The sequence below is a fragment of the Spermophilus citellus genome, assembly GCF_964194105.1.
Source record: "Spermophilus citellus genome assembly, chromosome: 3".
Classification (NCBI taxonomy): Eukaryota; Metazoa; Chordata; class Mammalia; order Rodentia; family Sciuridae; genus Spermophilus; species Spermophilus citellus.
Genome location: NC_138184.1, coordinates 29,542,806 through 29,566,959, shown reverse-complemented (window position 1 = coordinate 29,566,959; position 24,154 = coordinate 29,542,806). Strand labels below are relative to the sequence as shown.

Below are 24,154 nucleotides of genomic sequence, written 5' to 3'. Positions count from 1 at the left end.
GGACATAGGCCTACAGGAGACAAAAGAAAAAAAGCAAGTACTCAAATGGAAGGAAATGTCAAAAATACAAGCATGAAAACAAACAAACAAACAAAAAACCAAACACTGTTGTTAAAAAAAAACCACTATGGTAACTAGTAACTACTAATAATTTTACTTTCTTTAATCTTGGCACTCAAAAAGGCAGCTATTACTATTCAATTTTATAGGTCTAAATATTTGTTAACCGCCCACCCTCATATGTTTAAATCCTAACTCCAAGGTGATGGTATCAGGTGGTAGGAAGGGCCTCTGGAAGGCAACAAAGTCAAGATGAAACCTTCATGATTGGGATTAGTGTACTTAATATAAAGGAAACTCCAGAGAGCCAGGTAGCTAGCTCCTTCTAATATGTAAGGACACAGCCACAATCATCTATCAACCAGGATACCAAATCAGACACCATCATCTGCTGGTGTCTTGATCTTGGACTTCCTAGACTCTTAAATGTGAGAAATAAATTTCTGTCATTTTTAAGTTTGTTACAGTAGCCTGAAAGGATAAAGATGGATGAGGAAATTAGTGCACAGAGAAAGCTTAATTTATATGACCAAAGCTAGATTACTAGAAAGTGGTAAACCTCAGTAATACTCTTTCAAGGCCTCTGCTCTAAAGGATCACACATACCACCTTAACACTGTTCAAAAGACAAAATACCTTATTTTTGTTACCATAAACATCTTTCATAATGGCTTACAAAATATAAATTTTACATTCAATAGTAATTATGTAAATATCAAAGCACATATGAATATCAAAAGTATCAATAATCTAAACAAAAAACCCTAAAAATTTGTGACATGTCTCTCTATATATTGCTCTAGAACCTGAATTTGTGAGATGTTGCATTTTAGATCTTAAAATTTTGATTTTTTATAACACCATAAAATCTATCTTTCTTACATATAAAAATAAATTGCCAGGGAAAATGTATTTTAATAAATATTATTATATGATTTAAAAGTCTTCCTCACATATATTAATTAGAAGAGTTAAAATACTAGATAAATGCTTCCTTTGCTACAGGACAACCTTAATAAATAGGAAAATAATCAAAAAGCTTGAGGCAAAGAAGGATTTAAATAGAGAGAATGCTGTTCAAATAGTCAAGTCCTGAAAGGTGATAAGTATCATTAACAAAATATACTAATATGTAGTTTTAATTTTATCTAAGGGAAATTATTTATTTATTTTCAATTAAAAAATAATAATTTCTAAGTGAGAAAGACTTGAGAAAATCTGGAAATGCCTAGTGGATGAAAATTTTAAAAAAACTAAGGACTCAATTGCTACCTGTGTTTGGAGATAACAAGTAAGAGGCATCAGCCATGTGTTTGTCATAAAGTAAGACTTTTTTTGAATTTTATTTCCAGAAATAAATGGAAGCTTAAAGGTATAAGTTCCAGAGAAGTTTAATTTTGCTCAGTTCTGATTTCTTTCTAATGCTTCAGGGCCATCAGACTATTCTTGTGATACAAGCAGATGTATCATGTGTTATAGTATTCATGTCTAAAACACTAATATTCAAAGTCAAAGGTGATACAAAGATTCCATTAAGTAAAGAGATATAGTAAAGCCTGGAGTTTGCAGGCAAATGTAGCAGAAAATGGGAATGGTGAAGACAACTTAATCTCTGGAAATGTCATTCTCCACACTTGTGAAACACACCAGGCTAACCTACTACCTTTGCTATGCAATATCCTATGTAAATAAAAGAACTATAAAAAAACCAACTCCAGCAAATTTACAAAAGGTTGAAAAAATATCAGTTTTTCTAACACTACATGATTAAACGGTTAATCATCTTTACCCTAATAAGAAGTTCTATGAGAAAACTGCTTCCATGACTTAATAATAAAATTTAAACAATTTAAATTGTCAAGTGGAAGCTTTGAAATGAATTTAGAAAATTAATGGATAGGTGATGTCTCTCTTTAAAAACTGGCCTATTAACCACGCTTACTTTTTAAGTAATTAGTAGTTGACTGTAAATTCCCGACTATTACACAGGTTTAAAAGGTAGAGAAACATTCTGGTTTCTTTTTGGTATGTTTTCTAATTATAATCTATAGTATTAGCAATATATAAATGCAGATGTATGCCATTAAAAAAAAACATGACATCCTTGTCGTTAAAGTCTGGGGCTCAGGGGAAGAGCACCAGCATGGATGACAATGATGATGATCATATGACCAGGGCAATTAAATGTTCACTGCACCAAGCACAGTCCTGAGGAATTTTTTTGTTTTGATGTATTTTTCTCTTTTTTTCTTTGCAGTGCTGAGGACTGAACCCAGGGCCTCATACATGCTAGGTAAGTACTCTACCACTGAGCTACATTCCTGGCCCTCATGTATTTTCTCATTGATAGAGTCAAAGAATCCTAAGATGTATGTGTTACTATTATCCTTGTTTTACAGATAAGAAAACCCAGGCATAGAAAAATTACAGAACTGAACCATCTGACCCCAGAACGTATGTTCTTAAGCTATCACATGTGCACTCTACTTCTTTCAACTCTTCAACATGACATGCTTATTTTATATAAATGTAGAAGTTCTTTCTTCATAAACATATCTATGAGGATGCACCATGTGTTCCTGTATATATATGCATATTTTCCTGGCAGTGCATATACAGAAATTCTATAGACTAAATCTATTTTATATGAACTAAAAACATCTCTGGCAAAGTATCAGCCACTTAGCCTTAGTGATGCAGAAGAGTTCTTTCTATCTTGGTACCTTCCTATAGGGGAAAGAGAAAGTGAGAAACTCTTTGGCACCTAAGGCTAGAACATGAACAAAGGCTGAGGATTTTCCTATATATCCCTAGCTAATGGAGTTTCCCAGATCATTACAGGTCAGCTCAGGGATATATTGTAACCAAAGGGATCCACAGAATTATAAATTAATCCCTAGAAAGTCTGTATTAACATGACTAAGGAAATAAAAAGTCTGACAGCCAGTAGATCTGAATTCTACTTAAATCATTCCAAACTCCTGAAGAACAGCTCTCTTAGTACTACCGTTTACTACACATGTCAAAGGAAAAAATATGAAATGCTGTAGGAATGTGCATACAAACGAAGTACCAGGTGCATGGTGCATGCCTGTAACCCAGCCACTCAGGAGGATGAGGCAGGAGGATTGCAAGTTGGAGGCTACCCTCAGCAACTTAGTGAGACGCTGTATTAAAATTTAAAAATAAATAAATAAAAATAAACTAAAAAAAAAGAAAAGGGGGCTAGGAATGTACCTCAGTGGTAAAATGTCCCTGGGTTCAGGTCCAAATATGAGAAAAAAGGAAAATAACAATAACAACAACAAAAAAGCTGAAGAATCATGAAGATATTCTAAAATTCTCAATGAAAAAATTATGCCTCTGCAGTTTTACTAAAAATATTAAAGCATTAAAAAATTAACATTTTTATAATTGAGGTAAGTATGGTATTATAATCAAGATTACAATACAATCTCTATTCTCAGGAACAAAAAGGTTTTATAGCGGTGACAAGACATGGGCTAATAAATGGGAAATGACTATTAAAATATAAAATATTATAAAAATTTAGTCCTTCCCACTGATAATAGGTCATTGATCTAAGTTGAAAAGTCAGTATTTCTACTGAAAAGAACAAAATGTACCAAACCAAACAGTTCATATTGCACTTGTGGTTATTTAAATATTGTCTTTAAATTCTGTAGGTTTATTTATTAAGAAATACATTGAATTCAATATTCTGAGGTTTAGATTTATGCTACAGTTACTTGGTTATGAAAGCAATTTGCTTATACAATGACTGACTTACTCATTTAAGATAAGTCAATAAGGTCAAAGGCATTTCCCAAACATATAATTTTTCTTCCGACTCTTTCCTCAAAATGACAGAAAAGATATAGGGGCAAAGACACAGCTAAACTCCAGGTATGCTGGGTCATCAAATGGTGATAACACAAGGAGAAGGCAATGTACCTCACATTTGCCCAAATGCTTACCAAGGGGCTGAAAAGAGCGAACCGGACTAGTATCCCTGCTACTTTCCCGACTAGCTTCCCGGCTGCATCCTTGACTCACGCTTGGTCGAGGAATACGACTGCTTCGAGCTGGCAGAAAGAAATAGGCATGGCAAGGGAGAAAACAGAAGACAGAGTTTAGCAGGTTTTAAAATTTTGGTTTTATTTTTCTTTTGGAACTGACCAATAACTTATTTTTTTAATATTTATTTTTTAGTTTTAGGTGGACACAATATCTTTATTTTATTTTTATGTGGTGCTGAGGATCGAACCCAGTGCCTCATGCATTCTAAGTGAGCAATCTACTACTGAGCCACAACCCCAGCCCATAACTTAGTTTTTTAAAGGTTAAAAAGATATTGCTTTGGGGCTGGGGATGTGGCTCAAGCGGTAGCGCGCTTGCCTGGCATGCGTGCGGCCCGGGTTCGATCCTAAGCCCCATATACAAACAAAGATGTTGTGTCCGCAGAAAACTAAAAAATAAAAGAATTCTCTCTCTCTCTCTCTAAAAAAAAAAAAGATATTGCTTTGATGAAGTACTACCAGAAATACAGTTAAGTTTCTTGAACTGTAGTCAGTTAGTCTGTCGGGGATTAAAAGGTTGCAAGTAAAAATAAGACTTAAATATCATATAACATAAACAATAAGACAATTTTTCTCTTAACTATAGACTTCTATCACCTTTGGTACTTTAGACCAAAATCTTATTAAAAAAAAAATACATGCTAAACATTAACCTAAAGTACAATCCCGATTCTTTAGTTCTCAATGCAAAATATAGGGGAAAAAAATGAGCCAATGCTTTCAATTTCCATGCCTTTTCTCACTCCTCCTAAACAAAAACACAAATAAATACACAAGCAACAGAAAATCTAGGAGTGAGGTTGGGAATGATGGCCTGTAATACCAATGACTTGGGAGGCTGAGGCAGGGGGATGGTAAATTCAAGGCCATTCTCAGCTGCTTAGTGAGACTCTCAGCAACTTAATGAGACTCTGTCTCAAAAAGTAACAAAGGATTGGGAAGGCAGCTCAGTGGTAAAAGCCCCCCTTGGGTTCAATCTCTAGTATCCCCCTGCAATATTATATATATGAGTGAGTGAGTGAGGACTGATTAAAAGTAAAGTAGAGGGGCTGGGATTGTGGCTCAGAGGTAGTGCGCTTGCCTAGCATGCGTGAGGCACTGGGTTCGATCCTCAGTACCACATGTATATAAAATAAAGACATTGTGTCCACCTAAAACTTAAAAAAAATTTTTTAAAAAAGTGAAGTAGAGAATTTAAAATGATGTCTAGAAAATAAAAACAAGTGAATCAGCCTATATGATAACTCCTGAGGCTTTGGGCCAAATAACAGGCACATAGTAAGTAAAAAATGCTGCTAAGGACATAAATTCAAAATCTGTAGGCCTAAAAGAAATCTGTGACACCTATTGAATGAAGACATTCTCAAACAAGTAAGGCTTCAAAAAGCTTGACTCCTACATAAAATTTCTTTTCTTTCTACTACTTTTTATTGGTGAATTATAGTTGAACATAATTATGGGATTTGTTGTTACATATTTGTACATGCACACAATATCACAATATAGTGTTGACAATATCACTCTGCAGCACATCCTCCTCCTTTCCCACCTCCCGTTCCCTCCTACACACAATTTCTAAGGAATTAATTTGAGAATATGTATGGGGCAAGCAAAAGAATAAATTAAAAAAACAAGAGAGAGGATCTAGGAAGGAGTGCATTCAATCCAAGGAAGAAGTAAATCAGACTTTCAAGATGACAGCTGATCAAGATGCCCAGGTTGCAACCAATCCACAGAGTACTGAAAAGAATGTCCTCAAAAAATAACAAACTCCATACAACAATATCATTGAGAAGATTGCAATACTAGGGGATAACAGAAAAAGTTATGATGTGCTTCCATATAGAAAGCAACCAAAATGTGGCACAATCTTAAGTAACTGACAGGACTAGAGAATTCAATTCTGTATCACAAGAACATTCAAGTGGTCCATAACACTTAACACTCAGTGTTCACTTGGGAAGAAATGAGGCCATAGTACACTATGTGTCTTGGCAGCAAACAACTTTATTTCTTCATAACATAGTAAATATTCTTTATAGTTTTTCAATTTTTAAAGTCAACTTAGGGAGCAGGTACATAAGACTGGCTTGTGAGGGGCTCGGGTTGTGGCTCAGCGGTAGAGCGCTCACCTCACACATGAGAGACCCTGGGTTTGATCCTCAGCACCACATACAAAAATAAACAAGTGAAATAAAGGTGTTGTGTCCAACTACAACTAAAAAATAAATAAATTAAAAAAACCCACTGGCTTGTGAATGCAAAAGAGAATGTATATGTAATCTTTAATAATGTAAAAAATAAAGCTGGTTACTAAAAGAACAGAAAGTGAAGGGAAAGGTAACTGGAGTTGAGATACTGGTTGAAGCTGATGAATCAAAAAACAGAAACAGGATAATATTCTTTAAAGTTATACAGGTAGTCTAGGAAATACTTAAAAACAATGGACAAATGATTAAATAAAAGTTGGGGTAATGAGGGGAATTTCTGACTTGTGATCAAGTACCAGGTATCCTAGAGACAAAGTCACCGACAGAGCAAAAAGGATGGGAAAATATACAGATTGGTTAATCAATCAACCCCTGGATCAATCAACTCTGAGGTCTGCACAGCCTCCAAACATTTCAGCTAAAGAGACAAGAAATCCCTCTTTCCTGTTTGAGCTTGCCCCAATTATAATTTCTCCTATCTATATGCACTTTTTTTTTTAATATTTATTTTTTAGTTCTCGGCAGACACAACATCTTTGTATGTGGTGCTGAGGATCGAACCTGGGCCGCACGCATGCCAGGCGAGCGCGCTACCGCTTGAGCCACATCCCCAGCCCCTAATTTCTCCTATCTAAAACTGGAAGTATCCTAGTCAACACACAGAGAAAATAAAAGCTTATTAGAATTCAAATGTGGCTGACCTACAATACAGCTAGTATATATACGTATATATTTATGTACATATATACATATACATATATGACAAATGTTAATTCTATAATAATCTTATGCTTTTGAATAGTAGCTATATTTTTCAAAATTCCTATGAATTATAATATCAAAATTCAATTCATAACGTACTACTTGAATTCTCTTTGATTTTTTTTTTTTTTGTGGCAGGGGGAGGGGCGGAGGGGCATACCAGGGATTGAACTCAGGGGCACTTGACCACTGAGCCACATCCCCAGGCTATTCTGTATTTTATTTAGAGACAGGGTCTCACTGGGTTGTTTAGTGCCTCGCTTTTGCTGAGGCACCTTGAACTTGCGATCCTCCCATCTCAGCCTCCCAAGCCGCTGGGATTAAAGGCATGCACAATTGTTCCCGGTTCTCCTTGAATTTTTAAGTTGTTTTCCTCTAATTTTTAAGAGCCTTATTATTTCCTGAAGTGTTCAGTGCTACCAAAGTCTGAAATACAAAAGAAATAAACAATCAGCAACTCTCACATATAGAAAATCTTACCCACTGAAAGCCTAGATGGACTAGCCTCTCTGCTACAGCCCTGGCTCCTTGGTATCTTGCTTCTTTTCTGTGTGGATGCTGAATTGACCAGGACTCTTTGAACACCAGAGCTCACAGTAGAGAGGGCTGTTGTGGTCAAAACTCTTCCTGGAGACCCAGATCGGCTGCCAGCTAAACACCAAACACATACACAAATATTAAGATGTGATACTAAGAAAATTTGCTGACAGGATAAAAATTCAAGAAACACATCTGAGAAAACTATTAAAGTATGACAGGTTCTAAGTTTAAAGAAAATGGACCAAGGAAGATTTATACATAATTGTAACCTGGGAGGAAAAGGTATACCATATATAACTAGCACTGAATGCTAAATCATCTAAAACATATTTTCAGTTTGGGGAGTATACTATATTTGATAATGACAATACTATTATTATTTTTAGAACGCAAATAGTAAAAAAGATTTCTAAAGCCAGCATATATCTGAAAGTATATTTCACGTGGTTAATATGGTCTGTGTGAAACAGTTATATACATAAAAGGGAAAAAAATCCTTGATTCCATTACTGTGATTATTTTTTTAAGTATACAATAATGGTAATTTGCTTTATCTTCACATAGTTTGCCTGAGATTCTCTGAACAAGTATATAGCAAAGTTATCTATTTTGCTACTATGTATGTATTTTAAAATTTTACAAAATTAAAAATTTAAATATTGACAAGTTTGGGCCTAGTGAAAAAGAAAATTTATTTTTGTTATTTGCAAAGGACTCTTTGGGTGGCCATATTCTGGGGTATACAAGTACTCATGGTACAACAGGACTATGGGACAAATTTATATATATATGTTTATATATATATAAACATATATATATGAAAGAGAGATTAAGGAGATAGAGAAGGAGAACTGGACAAAAATTTTGTCAGAGACTGGGCATGGGGTAAAACAAGTTACGAAATATGGTTTTAAACTAGAAATGCCTGGATTAACTTCTGTGGGAATGAGTTCCTTTGTGAATGAAAGCACTTTATATTTACAATGAATAGGATATGGGCTAGATAACTCCAAGATAAAATCTAACTCTAAATTCTGAATTGTAACATTATGAAAAAATTAAACTTACACTTAAGTAAATCAATCTTTGTGATATAAATTTCTCCCTTTGCTGGGCACCATTTCTACCCAGTAGGAGAGTCACTATTCAAGCTGTTCAATCTTATCCAATTATGTTTCATTTCCATAGGGCAGATTAAAAATTAAAATGCCAATGGGAACAAGCAGAGAATGTCAAAAAACAGAAAACTGAATACAGAGTAGGGAGTATGCTAAGAGGACTGTGATCAAGAGGAGAGTGTTTACCCTTTCCTAAAAGAGAGGTGACTTTTTAGTTCTACCCAGCTCTGTCTTGAAGTGATACTGACTAGGTCCTGTGATTTTTTGAAATTTCCTTTTTTTTTTTAAAGTCATGTTCTACAGGTCAAATAATACATGAATGAAACAGGCTGGATGTGGCCCAAGAGCTGCTGATCTGTGGCCGCTGCTATTACTTTTCTTGGCACCATCTTGCTGAATAAACTTTATACTCCTGCTTAATTCTTCATCAGCAAAGTAAAATTTATTTTTGACTGGTGATTGAGATACTGTAAAACAAAGTAGCTTTTCCATAAAATTAATAATTTACCATTTGATTAGAAGGAATTCTAAATTATAGTAGGGAAATTATTCAAGTCTACTTTAAAATGACTGCTTATTTGAAAGCTTCCCGATGTTTCAGGTGAAGAATCTTCAAGTCCGGTTTCTTTCAGTTGTAACCTTAAGGATGGTTATAAGGCACCTGTTTTCTCCATGCAGTATCTAAACTAAACATACACACCAAAACATCCAAACACTCAACATGCCACAAACTCACAATGCAAGAGAGGCTAATGGAGTATTTTATGGGAAAACTCGAAATAGTATAAAAGGTATAAATAATGAGCTGAGCACATACAATATGGTATTCTATTAAAACCAATATAAACTGTGGAGGTAGAGGTGTCGGCAAGAAAAACTGGAGAAATTTTTTGAAATCTGGGTCTATTCAGCAGATAGGAAACACGAAGTTTAGAAGCAGAGTAACTGTTTTTTTGTCTTAGATTATTTAATTTATTAGTTATGCAAACTCGCTCTCTGTATTTAAATTCATTCATGCCCTCTCCTAAGAAATAAAATGGCACTGTTCACTTCAATCACTACCCCTTTGTTCTCCATTACCCCTCTGGTATCCACTAAGACTATGATAATTCCAGCACCTGTGACTCATTTGGAATTGTTTATGTTTAGAAGAAAATACCAAGGCTCTTTCCCTAGCAAAGAGCCACCAAGGTTAATTATTTCCTTTAGAAAACCACAGAGTTAATGAAAAAGGGCATGATATAACCAGGGAAGAGCAACTTAAACAGAAAAAACCCTATGGCAAAATTTGAAATTAAATACACATTTTTCTTGTGCCACCTATAAGCTACCATTTTATTGTTTTTATGGCATTTCAAAGGATCTCTAAAGCTCCTTTTGACTGTTTATATACAGTCAGCTTGGATAATTTTTAAAATGCAGGGTTTGGTAATATAATAAAGACAGCCCAAAGAAAAATCATAATTGGTAATTTTTACCCCAATATGATTATAGAATGATGGGATATTAGATGTTAAGAATTTCTGCTGAATAGAACCCATTTCTGGTAATGAAAATAGGTGATCAAACAATAGATGCATACATAAAGTCTATAGATTCTTACCACCAATGGTATTAGCAGATTGTGATCCTGAACAAGTGTAAAGGCAGAATTAGGGTAAGGGTTATAATAATCCATGAAGAGGGGAGAAGCAGTTTTTAAATGGATGGCAGATGAAAACAAGAAAGCTTTAGTCAATTCTCCGGAGGAAAAAATTCTCTAACTTGAAAACAAAAACAAAAAACAAACAACAACAACAACAACAAAAAAAACACTTTAAAAACTCCCAAAGCACAGATGTCTTTAACAAAACAGTACATTTAGTAGTTTTATAGCTGAAAAACAGAAATCAGACACTCATGTACAAAGCAGATGAAATGAAGCTGCAAAGTTTAATGTAAATTCTTCAGCTTTTCTATTACTGGTAATCCAAAATTTAATAATTAAATGTTTAAGTTTTTATTATTTAAACATTTAATTTAAAACTAGATGTACGGAATAACTATAACATCTTGTTGCTGAAGAAAAATCAGATGAAAAAGCTACAAATTGCATCTTTATTAAGATTCACAGAAAAAATAAAATAAGAGGTGAGAGGAGGGGAGACGGTTTCTGACAGGCTGTACAATCATCTGTACACAACCAGTCACTACCAACTAAAAAAGAACACAATTCCTTCAATATAAATCTAAAAGTCTCTCCGCTGGGTCTACTTTCATTTACTTTGATTAGCCATCTTAGGACACCTGCTTTGATCCAAGAGATTTTTCTAAAAGATGATACAAAAACACGGAAGACCATGCAAACCCTAATGAATTACTTTACAACAAAGCAAAGATGGAGATCACGGTAATATTTGTGTGTAGATATGTTGTAAAGAAACTTGCATACAAATTACGTATCTATACAAAAGACTTTGGAATGGAACATATAATCATTCAAATAATTAAGCAAGCAAACAACAACTTTCCAATATGATTTACAATCTAAGTGACTTTATGGTAGGAAAGTCTTTTGATCTTAAAGTCTTCCTTGGTCTAGCCAATTTTACTGTGTTTTCACATTTTAGGGAAGTACGTGGAGTACTGCAGATTGGATTTCAAAGTAAAAACCAAATGCACAAAAATTATTCTGTTCTCTCCTGAAGTGATCTGAAGTTATAATGATCTAAAAAGCAGGTCCTTTAAGGAACATAAAAAGAAGGAAAAACAAAACAAAACAAAAACAAACAAAAAACTTTTGAAATCTTTACTCTGAGGTTAACCTTGGTATTTTTTAAAAGACAACTAATAAAGCCAGGTGCGGGGTGGCACACGCCTGTAATCCCAGTGGCTTGGGAGGCTGAGGCAGGAGGATTGCGAGTTCAAAACTAGCCTCAGCAACTTAGCAAGGCCCTAAGCAACTTGGTGAGACCCTGTCTCTAAATAAAATATAAAAAATGGTTGGGGATGTGGCTCATTCATTGAGAGCCCCTGGTTTCAATCCCCTGTACAAAAAAAAAAGACAACAAGTATCTCATGATTAAATTTTATCCTAAGATCCTAGACATGAACAGTCTCTCGTTGTTTTTAATTATCTTTATACATTAAACTTCCTATCTTCACGAATACTTATTTCAGTTTCCTAAAGGCAATAAGAATAATAAGGTGTAGAAATACACAACAGTGGTGTAAAATTCAGTTGCCATTTGATTAATGATAATAATGAGGAAAATTTTATCAGCTAACATACACAGGGCTTACTCTGGGCCAGGCATTGTTTTAAGTGTATTAAATATACTACATCATTTCATCCTCATGGCAACCTTATGAGGAAGACACTGGTAATCTCTTCATTTTACAAGTGATATATAAATACAGTAACTTTTACCCAGAACAACCAGGATTCAAACCTGGGCATTATGGTTCCAAAGCTCATGATCTAAATGAGTACTTCTTAAACTCTATTATGGCACAAATCACTTGGTGATCTTGCTTAAGATCAGATCTGATAAATCTGTGATGGTACATAAGATTCTGCTTTTCCAAGTAGCTCCCACATGATGCTAATGCTGGTCTGGGCAGCATGAATGGAGGAGTGAGGTTCCAACTACTACTATGCTACACCACTGAAGACTAATGTACTCTAAAAAATCACTCCAAAATACACAGAATCAGGGAAGAATATGACCTGATAGAATATGATCTAATCTTGACTTAAGTTGAGAAGAAAGCTCTTGCCTAGAGGACATCTATCTTTTTTTATTATTTGTAAATAACCTTCAGTTTGAAAAACAACTGTACTGAGTATTTTTGCTTATTTTTAGGACTCTTGTTGAATGCTCCCACTGTTATTCTGTCTGGATATTCTTACTCTGCAAAGAGGAGAATTTGTCAGGCCTGACTTATGTAATCACCACCCTGGTCCCTCCAAGCCTTGTTCAGGTATCAGGTTATAAAAACAAATAGGATATCCAAATATTAATAAATCACATAAATAACAACAGAAGACCCTTAAATCTCTTTCCAAAATAGTCAGGCATACAGAATAACCCTGATTTTAGAGTTTAATGCTAATGAAAATCTCTTGGTAAAGAAGAAGTGGGAATAAATGCTTCAATTAATAATGCCATAAATGCATATGTTATTATTCTGGTACACATAAAAAGAGATCATTTATTGTACTTAGACCTTAAAGTTGTGCTTTTAGTAAATGTCTTTGCTAGGATTTCAGCTTCTAAGGAAATAGCAAAAACATAAATCTTTAACAAGAACACAACAGAATTGGTCATTTCAGTTTATTTATCCTTGCTATAAATCAGCATATGCCTGCCAAAACTACTAACTGCCCCCCTACAAAACAATACTATGATATATTTGGGAAGAGTAAGAAGACACCACTTATCCACGTTTGAATGGCATTAGCCAGAAGCAACCAGATTTTGATGTTAATATATGGCAAGTATATTTTCCATATTTGCAAGTTTCTGAGCAGAATGTGAAAACCTTAATACTAAGGATTTGTGCTATTTAAAATATTTCCATGCAAACATTTGTATAGCAGATGAAATTTTTCTAAGTGGCAGATACCAATGATGCAGCCCTAGTAACACAAAGACAAGACAGCACCCACTCAAAAAATTCCAAAACATGCACGACAACTGACCCAAAACATTGAAAAAAAAAATACCTTCATTTTTGTCAGGTGATGATGAACCTAAAGTACAGAACAAGAACTCAGTATGTGGCTTGTCTTTTGAAATCAGCTTTGTCTTTATCCACTGGTCAATCTCCTAATACAGTAATATACAAGGAATACACTTATTCTAACATTGGCAAATAGAGGAGGCCTGATAAGCTGTACGTACGCTGTGACTGAGACACCATTTTTGTTCGACTTCTTCCTCTAGAATCTGTCTTGGCATTTCCCATGCCAGCAAGTGGTGCTGAAAGCTTTGCTCTCACTCGGCCTGAGGAATAAAATATTTGTATCATTAAACATTTTTCTACAATAATATAGAAATAACATAGTAGTAAGGGGAAAAGTCTTACTATTTTCAAGTATTATTAAATTCTGTAATAATGTATCCATCACTTACAGGTTATAGTCTCTTATATTTTTAAAAACTCATACTTTTCTTTTTTTTTAATTTTAATTGTTTTGCTTTGCTTTCTTTTTTGAGATGAGATCCCAAACTCCTGGATTCCAGAGAGCCTCCTGTCTCAGTCTCCTGAGTAGCTGGACTATAGGCTCATGCCATATACACAGCTTCATATTTTTTTTTATGTGCTGTACTCTATGCTAACTTTCCTTAAAAGCTAAGGATAAAGTCAAACTAGAAAACTTTCATTCTTAAAAGCTGGATATTATTAGTGCAATAGTTATAATTAAAATAATTACTTTGGTCATGCCACTTATCTCTTAATTGGTAGTTTTAATTCTAAAATTTCAGTTTCTAGAAAATTTAGATTATTCTCTAATCCACTCCATAGTTTAAAATATAAGCCCAAATAATCCTTTTGATTGAAAATGTACTTCTCAACTGATTTGCAGGAAGAGATATTATTGGCAAAATATTTAATCTTTTATGTATCAGATTATAACACATGTATATGGATATGTTCACTGCTTTCTTTCCTAACCAACCAATTTTATTGAGAAAATGATTTGAAGAACTATATGTCACATAAGGATTGGCACATTTAAAAAATATTTCTTTTCTCCCTCCCAGTTGCATTCTTTTCTCCTCTATCACTGCTTCATTCCCCATTACAAAATATTCTCACACTATTTTCCAGAGCTCTTGAACTCAAGGAAATTGTTTGTCAAAGTGCTTACATAAAATGTCATCAGTAAAAACAAGTGATAATAAATATATCACCAGCTAGTATTTTGGTTTTCTCCAGCTACCGTTTCAACCAAATCAGAACCAGTATCAGACATACTGAAAAATAGGGCTCAGAATCCTTTTTAATTAAAAGGTAAACTTTGTAGGGAATACAAAAAATTTTGGCTAGTCCAATATGGCCACATTAATTAGGAAAAAACCCTGAAGAGCAGGGATAAATTTTTAAAAGTTAGAAATCATGGAGGGAAGATAAGAGAATGATAAGAAAGTGGAATAAAATAGAGGCAAAATTGGTGGAACCCTAACATTCTAACAACTTCAAGCCCCTAATGAGCTATATACTTCACAAAGGCTTTTACAGAGTCTATTTTGAGCAGAATATTATGTTCTCACGACTAACAAGTAAAACTAAAACACCCCATTTTAATCACAAATTCAATTTGAATCACAGACCAATTCCTTAAGTACTGATTCAAAAGTAAGATAAATCTCAAAATGGACTACATAAAAGCATTTTAAAAGCATTTAAACTTCAATGACAAAGCAAATGCAATTGCATGCTCCCACAAAGTGGAAATAAATTAAAAAACAAAATATAAAGAAAAGCATTTTAATATCAATCCAGGAAAAAAAATTATGTACTAACTCTATACTAGATATTATTAAACATGTTAAGCAATTATGTTTTTTAGCAAGAAATGGTCTAAGATACAAAGCAAAACTGTAGGATAAAGAATTAAAAAAAAAATCCACACATATAACCAACACAATCAAATGTAGAAGCTGGGAAATGATTTGCAAATAAATTAACCTATCATTTTAGTTTTAACATGTAATTCCTAATAATGAAAATATTAATTTAAAGGCATTGTGTTACTAACAAAATGTATAATTCTTACCATCTTCAGATGCTGTTCCTAAATAAGAGAAATAAAACAATATTTCAACAAATACTGTCAATGCTGCTACCTCACAGCTCCCACCCAAGACTAAAATGCAAAGGTGAAAATAAAAAGTAACTTAGTCTAATAGATTAAATTTAAATTTGACAAGGTTCATTTTCAGGAAAATAAAACTGGAGATAACAATATTCACAACTCACAAAAAAGTTGAAAGCAGTCAAGTGAAAACTGAAAAATTCTTCTACATTTCAAAATTTTGAAGTGATTTAAAAAAAATAATCACTCAAAAAAATGTAATTTTTGCAAATGAAGATTTTTACTGACTTTGGCTCCAGAGTAGTAATATTTTTCTATGTATTTTCAAAAGGTAGCCCAGAGAAGAATGTGAAAGTCAAATCCACAACATAGGCTTCATTTGCCCACATTAGACCAAATATTAGTGGGAGTAACACATGATGTAACAGAGGTGACTCTTCAAATAAAAGGCTGATAAGCTTGTTTGTGTGTATATGTGTACATGCACATGCACACACTCCTGCACTGCTCTACCACTGAGATATCCCCTTCTTGCTGAAGGTCAAAGTTGCCCAGGCTGGCTTTGAATTTGTGACCCTCCTGCCTCAGTCTCCTAAGTAGTTGTGATGATAGGTATGTGCCACCACACTATGCCAAGAAAAGATTTTGTTTAGAAAGTAATAAAAAATTTGTTTAAAGGTTCCAGGAATATTAATGTTAGAAAGGATAACCACAGGTTTGATGTATACAAACCATCTCTTTTTTGATGGTATGAAGGAGTACTGGGGATTGAACCTAGGGGCACTCTACTTCTAAGCTACATCCCCAGTCCTTTTTATTTTTATTTTGAGGTAGGATCTTGTCAAGTTGCTGAGGCTATCCTCAAGCTTGAGATCCTCCTGCCTCAGCCTCCCAAATTGCTGTGATTATAGGCATATGCCACCAAGTCCAACAGAAAACATTTCTTGATGGCTATCATTTCAGCCATACATACAAAAAGGGAGAAACTAATGTAATTAAAACTCATGTATTCAACTAAAGAGTTTAATTTCATTAAAACAAAAGATACACTATAGATCAATTTTTAGAGTTTGTGATGAATGCTCAAAATTAAATATAAAAGTGTCTCAAGGGCTGGGGATGTGGCTCAGGCGGTAGCGTGCTCGCCTGGTATGCGTGCGGCCCGGGTTCGATCCTCAGCACCACATACAAACAAAGATGTTGTGTCTGCTGAGAACTAAAAAAAAAAAAATTAAAAATTCTCTCTCTCTCACTCTCTCACTTCTCTCTCACTCTCTCTTTAAAAAAAAAAAAGTGTCTCAAGTTTTCCTAGATTTCAAGTAACTCACAGATTGCATTATCTTATTATGAGTTATTTTAAAAAGACCATACTTCGAGATAACATGGGATCTGATAAAAACGAAGGGAAAGTATAAATAATATGCTGACAAGTATCATAAAAAATATATAGGCTTGCTGCTGAATCCAGCAACTTTATTTATTTATTTTTAAAAAATCTTTTAGTTGTAGATGGACACAATCCTTTCATTTATTTTTATGTGATGCTGAGGATCGAACCCAGGGCCCCGAATGTGCTAGGCGAGCTCTCTACCTCTGAGCCACAACCCCAGCCCCTCCAGCAACTTTAGATAAACTGTAACAATTTGGATATAGAAATTTAAAAAGCAAAGCTTAATTTAAGTTCAGTTTTGATAAAATCTTGGTTTAAAATTCACTGTGAAAAAGTATCTGTAATTTGTATTTCATTTTCATAAATAATCATTTGAACCTATGAAATAAGTCTATATATACCAAAGTTAGTAAACTAAAGTGCTGAATCAAATAAATTTGGAGATTCCTTTCCATTCTTCTTAACCCAACATCGTAAAGGAAGACAAGAACTTCAACATACTTGGAGGCATATTTCTAAAAGCTCAGGTAAAATGTTTAAAATAATAATGGATTTAAGTTACAACAAATAGTAACTTACTATTTGAGTAGAACAGAAAATCTGAAAATGTTTATACCTAATCTAAAATTTGACCAAATAATTATGTAGCCATTTTCACATTAAGATCCTTATTAATTAAGTAGGATATATTCAGAAATTTAATGAAGAATGAATAAGGATATAATGTAGAACCCAAGAACCATAAATATGTGTAGTAGAATTATAAAAGCGAGTTCTTACCATCCATCTTGTCAGAAGTATCCTCTTTGATGAAAGAGCAAGCAAAGAACAGAGGAAAACTTAGTGTATTAGAAAAAAATAATTTTATGATCCCTAAAAACTTTTAAAGAAGACAGAAGTATACTTCATTGCACAGGTATACTTTACTGCTGCACTATAACCTCACCTTTGGATAAATTTAACAACTCACTTTCTCGATTCCACTACTTGACAGAGAAGACCACACTGAAATGTATTTATACATACTGGCACTAGTAAAGATGTGGCCTTTGGTGCCTGTGCAGGCAGAGCTGACATGGCAGGATTAATGCTGCTTTTAGGAGGTTTTGTTTGTGAGTCTGGCTTCTGGTAACTTGGTTTTGAATACCTTCTGTGTTGATAAAGTAATTCTAAGTGAGGGTGGGGGTCCCAGACTCTGCTGTACATCTGCTTAAACTGTTTTTGCAAACTGATTTACGGTGAACACCTGCTTTCTTTTTGGGAGTTTGGAGTCTGATGATTGTGGTTGACACAGTGCCTATGTGACTATTCTCCACTCCCCACACCACCTTGGACTAAGTCTTAAGCAAGTTTCCCAGGGCAGAAAAATTGTGCACATGTTTCTGTACTTCACTGCAGGGGGAAGGAGCAGACCCCTAACCTTACCTGTAGGAGGGAGAACTTTGAAAGTCTATAAATTTCTTTTGCTATTTCTGTTATGTATTCTTTTGCTTCAGTCATGAGTACAGCTGATTCTTATCCTAGAGTTCTTTTAGCAAGTCCCCAAATGTGGGAGTGGTTTGGGAGGCCCAAAGTGTACCACTCTCTCTGTGCCCCTTCAATGTATGTTCTAAACTTCAAGTCTCAAGTCACCTCTTGGCACAGGATCCTGACTATGAATCCTCAGGACAAAGATCACAACCTCCCTGATCTCACTCTTAACAACCTCTCCCCATAAATACCACAACCAAATCTACCACATCCAAGGCTAACTCCCGAGCTAGGCTCTTTATATCCCATTCTTCATGCCTTCCATGGGAATTTTGCCATGAAGTATCTCCTCACATTCTTGCACTTCTTTCTTTCTCTACTGACTTACTACTTTAGTATATAAGCATATCGAATTCCTGGAGTCTTAAAAAACAGTAACTTCGTTTCACCCCTTTCCTTGACCATCAAGCACAAAAATAATTCAGATTCTCCTTTTTAAAAAATATTTATTTATTTATTTATTTTTAGTTTTAGGTGGACACAATATCTTTATTTTACATCTATGTGGTGCTGAGGATTGAACCCAGTGCCTCATGCATGCTGGGTGAGTGCTCTACCACTAAGCCCCAGCCCCTCAGATTCTCCTTTTCAACTTCTTCCTCAACCAACTGAAATTTGTCTTCTTTCTATGATATCATTGAAACTGTCCATTTTCTTTTCTATACAAGGAGTTACATTGAGAACACTTGTGAATATGCATACATAGGTCAAGGTTTCCTTAACATGAATTCCTACCTATCTTATATGACACCAAGTTTACTCTTCAGGAAGTTAAATGATATATTTCAAAACACTCCTAATCTCTTCCACCAAAGCATTCAGGACTTTAGGGAAAACAAAAACAAACACAAACCAGTGGCAACGGCTTTACGGAATGTATGGAGTTTAATATCTACCTCTATCTCTCCCCCACCCCCAAGTTCTATACCATTGTTGTTCCCTAAGTACTTTCAGCTTGAGATCCCACAGGGACTTCAAACTCAAGATGCATAATACATAATAAACCTTTAGCTGCTCATCCTTCAGCAACTGCCTAACAGACTGAGAGACTCTCAGTATAGAAGCATATACCTGTGATCCCTGGTACCTCACATGGTACCTATCAAAAATTCAGTGCTCGTTAAAAGTGTTTCCAGAAAAGAATCAAATATCCTTTCTGAACCATACATGCTCAGTCATAATAAGTAAGGCTCAAAGTAGAAGAAAACAGTCCACCTGTTGCAAGTGTATAAGCTTATATAACAGGTAGAAAGTAAGGTTGAGCTAAGGGAGAAAGTGGGAGAGGGAGAGAATAGGAACATTTTTACTGAACCTCTGAAAAGAGCCCCAGGGAGGCAATTCATTGTCTCCGAGTATAAAGCTGGGCCAGATACAGAAAAGAGAAAAGTGTAACACTTTTTTCTTCCAACATGAAACATACGTTCAATTTAAACCCTAAACAACCAAAAGAAATAAATTAAGTCAATTTTATGGTATTATTGTAGGTTTTCTTACAACAACAACAACAACAACAAAATGCAAAACTGACTTTCTGGTTTGCATTAAAACATTTTAAATATCATATTTTATCTGTAATAAAAATAATAACTATTCAATATCATTAATTCTCATTATTTATTTATTTACTTTTTTTGGTGCCAGGGATTGAACTCAGGGGCACTCAACTACTGAGCCACATCCTCAGCCCTATTTTTTGTATTTTATTTAGAGACAAGGTCTCACTGAGTTGTTTAGAGCCTCATTGTTGCTGAGGCTGGCTATGAATTCAAAATCATCCTGTCTCAGCCTCCCAACCTCCTGAGATTACAGGTGTGTGCTATTGTACCTGGCTCAATATAATAATATTTTTTAAGGCTTGGGAAGAAAGGTTGTTTTTTTTATTTTCTAATTTTCTTTTAACTCAATTTTTAAAGTATAATTCACATATACAAAAAAATTCACCTTTCTATATTATACAACTCAGTGTTTTTATTACATATACAGATTGTACAACCTCACTACTAACTCTAGAACATTTTTTTTTACCACCTATCAAAAAAAAAAAAAAATTCCTGTACTCATTAGCTACCTCTATTCCTTCCACTCCTAATCCCTGGCAACAACTAATTTACTTTTTGGCCATGGATTTACCTATTCTAGTCATTTCACATAATTGGACTCATACAGTGTATAGCTATCTGTATCAACTTCATAATGATTTCAAGGTTGAACCATCTTGTGGAACGAGTCTTTATGTAATATACTCCTTTGTGGCTGAATCCATTTCATTATATGAACATATCCCATTTTATTTATACATTCACCTGCTGATAGACATTTGGACTGGCCCATTTTTTGCTACTATAATTTTTTTTTTATTTTTAGAGAGAGAGAATTTTTTTAATCTTTATTTTTTAGTTTTTGGCAGACACAACATCTTTTGTTTGCATGTGGTGCTGAGGATCGAACCCGGGCCGCACGCATGCCAGGCGAGCGTGCTACCGCTTGAGCCACATCCCCAGCCCCGCTACTATAAATTATGTTGCTATTAACACTCACAAGTCTTTATGAGAATATATATTTTCATAACTCTTGTTAATATAGCTAGGACAACTTCTAGGTCACATAGTAATTCTGTGTTTAACTTTTAGAGAAATTGTCAAATCATTTCTGAAGTGCCTGTATCTTTTTATATTTGACCAGCAGTGTATGGAGGTTCTCCATATCCTCACCTGCAGTTATTGAATTTTTTTTCTTTAATTTCTTGGTAGTGCTGGAAACTGAACCTAAGGTCTAATGTGTACCAGGCAAACACTTTACCACTGAGCTACAACCCAACCAGTTCTGCTTACATTTTTTATTTGTAATCATTACAATGAATGTGAAGTGGTACTACAACATGCTCTTGATTTGGACTTTCCTAATAATTAACAATATTGAGCATACTTTCATTCTTTATATCTTAAATGGAGGAAAGTTTTATGAAACTCTTTTCCATCTTTAAAAACGGAAGTGTCTGTTTTGTTACTAAGTTCTAATAGTTCTTTATATATTTGGGATACAAATTCTTACTGGTTATATAATTTGAAGATAATTTCTCTTATTCTATGTGATGTTTTTTCATTTTCTTCATTGTGTCCTTTGAAGCAAAAAGGTTTTAATTTTAATGAAGTCTAATCTATCTTTCTTTCTTTCTTTATGTGCCTGGCATCACATCTAAGAATCCACCACCTAATCCAAGGTTACAAAGATTTATGCCCATGTTTCCTTCTGCTCTATTTTGAGTCTGTGAAACAGGAGTCCAAATTAATTCTTTTGCAGCCAGTTATTCCAGTAGCATTTGAAGAGAAGAGAATTCTTTCCCCATTAGATGGTCTTGACACCCTTTTTGAAAAATCAACTGACCATAAACACTATGAGTTTATTTCTAGAGTCTCAATTTTATTCCACTGGACCATAAGTCTATCCTTAAATTAGTACCCCAAAGACGTAAAAGTAAGTTTTTAAACTGGGAAGTATAAATCCTCTAATTATGTTGTTCCTTTTCAAGATTATTTCAGCCATTTTTCTGTCCCTTGCATATTTGTATGAATTTTTAGGATCAGCTTCCCAACTTGTATCAAAAGGAAGATGTAGGGGTAATGCGTTGAAGCAATGTATCAATTTGACACCTTATTAATATTAACCTTTAAAATTTTGAGCCAGAATGTCTTTTCATTTATTTGGGTCTACTTTAATTTCTTTTAAAAGTACAAATTTTTGTAGACATTATCCCACAAATCTTTTGTTATATTTATTCCTAAGAATTTTATTTTTTTAATGCACTCAACCACTAAGCAACATCTCCAGTCCTATTTTGTATTTTATTTGGAGACAGGGTCTCACTGAGTTAGTTGCTTAGCGCCTCACTTTTTCAAAGGCTGGCTTTGAACTCAGGATCCTGCTGCCTTAAGCCTCCCCAGCTACTGGGATTACAGGCATGCGCCATCGTACTTGGCTCACTGTGTAGAAGATCATGTTTTCTACAAATAGAGGTAATTTTACTTCTTCCTTTCCAATCTGTCCTATTTTTCCATCTTACCTAACTGCCCTGATTAAAACATCCATGAGGATGTTGAATAGAGAAGGTAAAAATGGTCATGCTTGTTTTTTTTAATTGATAATAGATAAAAGCATCTAGTGTTTCACTATCAAATAATGATATTAACAGGGGCTGGGATTGTGGCTCAGTGGTAGAGCACTCACCTAGTATGTGTGAGGCCCTGGGTTCACTCCTCAGCACCACATAAAGATAAATGAATAAATGTATTCTGTCCATCTAAAACTAAAAAAAAAAAATAAATAAATATAATAATGATATTAACTGTGGATTTTTCTAAAGATACTCTTTATTAGGAGAAAGCTCTCCTCTATTCCTAGTTTGTAGAATATATATATATTTTTTATCTTAAACGATGTTGAATTTTGTCAAATGCTTTTTCTGCAAATACTGAGATGACCATGTGGTTATTTGTCCTTTGTTAATATGTGCATTGTTGATTAACTTCCACATATTGAAATAAATGTCATTTTGGGCAACATGTTTCTAAACAAAAATGTTTCTTGAAAATTAAAAGCACTAATCAACCCACCATTAACATCTTTATATGTATATCTCTAGTCCTTTACACAGTGATGAACTTAGCACACACTGATAATCTATATCATTCTATCTTACTTGAAAATATGACTTTTTAATGTATGCATAGTACATATAAGGATATAAAAGACTTAATCATTCCTTTGTTATATATAAAATTGACTCTAAAACATCTGTTACAATGAACACTTTTTATTTCTTGATATAATTATCTAAACATTGAATTATTGGGTCAAAATTTCTGAAGATTTAAAAATGCTCCATGGGTATTACTAAGATTGTTACTCAAAAATAACTATCATTGCTGATTCATAATGTGGTTGGGGGAGGCAAGGGAGGATTAGATGAACTCTAGATAGGGCAAAGGGGAGGGAGGGTAAGGGAGGGGGCACGGGGTGAGGAAAGACAGTGGAATGAGATGGACAACATTACCCCAAGTATATGTACGAAGAATGGTGTGACTCTACTTGTGTACAATCAGAGATATGAAAAATTGTGCTCTATATGTGTAATATAAGTTCTAATGCATTCTGCTGTCATAAAAAACAAATTAAAATTTAAAAAAAACTATCATTAATTCACATCAACATTGCTTGGTAAGGTCCTATTTACCACATTCTTATCAATTATGGGCTCTAGCTAAATATTCTTGTTACTGTAAAAATAAGCTCATGTTTCTCAGAGACTTGAAATATTTCTTGCTATTTTAAACTTTTTTACAGTATCTGGCAAAAACTTTCCCCCTTTTAGTTTTGAACCCCTTGATTTCAGATTTTCACATACTACATTTAAATTCAAGAGATTTTGCTCTCATAGTTTTTTTTGCTTTTGTGTTTCGAAATTCTTTCTACAACCTGAGATTAGATGAATACTCACTGACTATGCTTCATCAAGTTATTTTGTTTTCTCCAAGATTTCAGTCAGGTGGAATATGTTTTTATGTGGCATATAAATAACATGGTTATAATCTAATTTTGTACTAAATTGTGAACCATGTTTAATAACATCACGTACTACTGAATAATCTATCTTTTCCTGATAA

General features: G+C 34.1%; 1 protein-coding gene across 28 annotated transcripts in view; it reads right to left on the bottom strand.

The window, feature by feature from the left end:
• CLASP2 (cytoplasmic linker associated protein 2) overlaps nt 1–24,154 on the bottom strand; it is a 228,227-nt gene that overhangs the window by 75,823 nt on the left and 128,250 nt on the right. For 9 of the 28 annotated variants that reach the window (XM_081283481.1, XM_081283507.1, XM_081283492.1 and 6 more), the window contains 6 exons: nt 17,745–17,768; nt 15,536–15,553; nt 13,656–13,757; nt 13,478–13,504; nt 7,592–7,762; nt 4,038–4,145 (listed from right to left, as the gene is read on the bottom strand). In XM_081283481.1, the coding sequence (XP_081139607.1) occupies nt 4,038–4,145; nt 7,592–7,762; nt 13,478–13,504; nt 13,656–13,757; nt 15,536–15,553; nt 17,745–17,768 (450 nt within the window). The remainder of the gene's footprint in view (nt 1–4,037; nt 4,146–7,591; nt 7,763–13,477; nt 13,505–13,655; nt 13,758–15,535; nt 15,554–17,744; nt 17,769–24,154) is intronic. The other 19 variants (XM_081283484.1, XM_081283485.1, XM_081283503.1 and 16 more) reach the window with 5 other exon arrangements.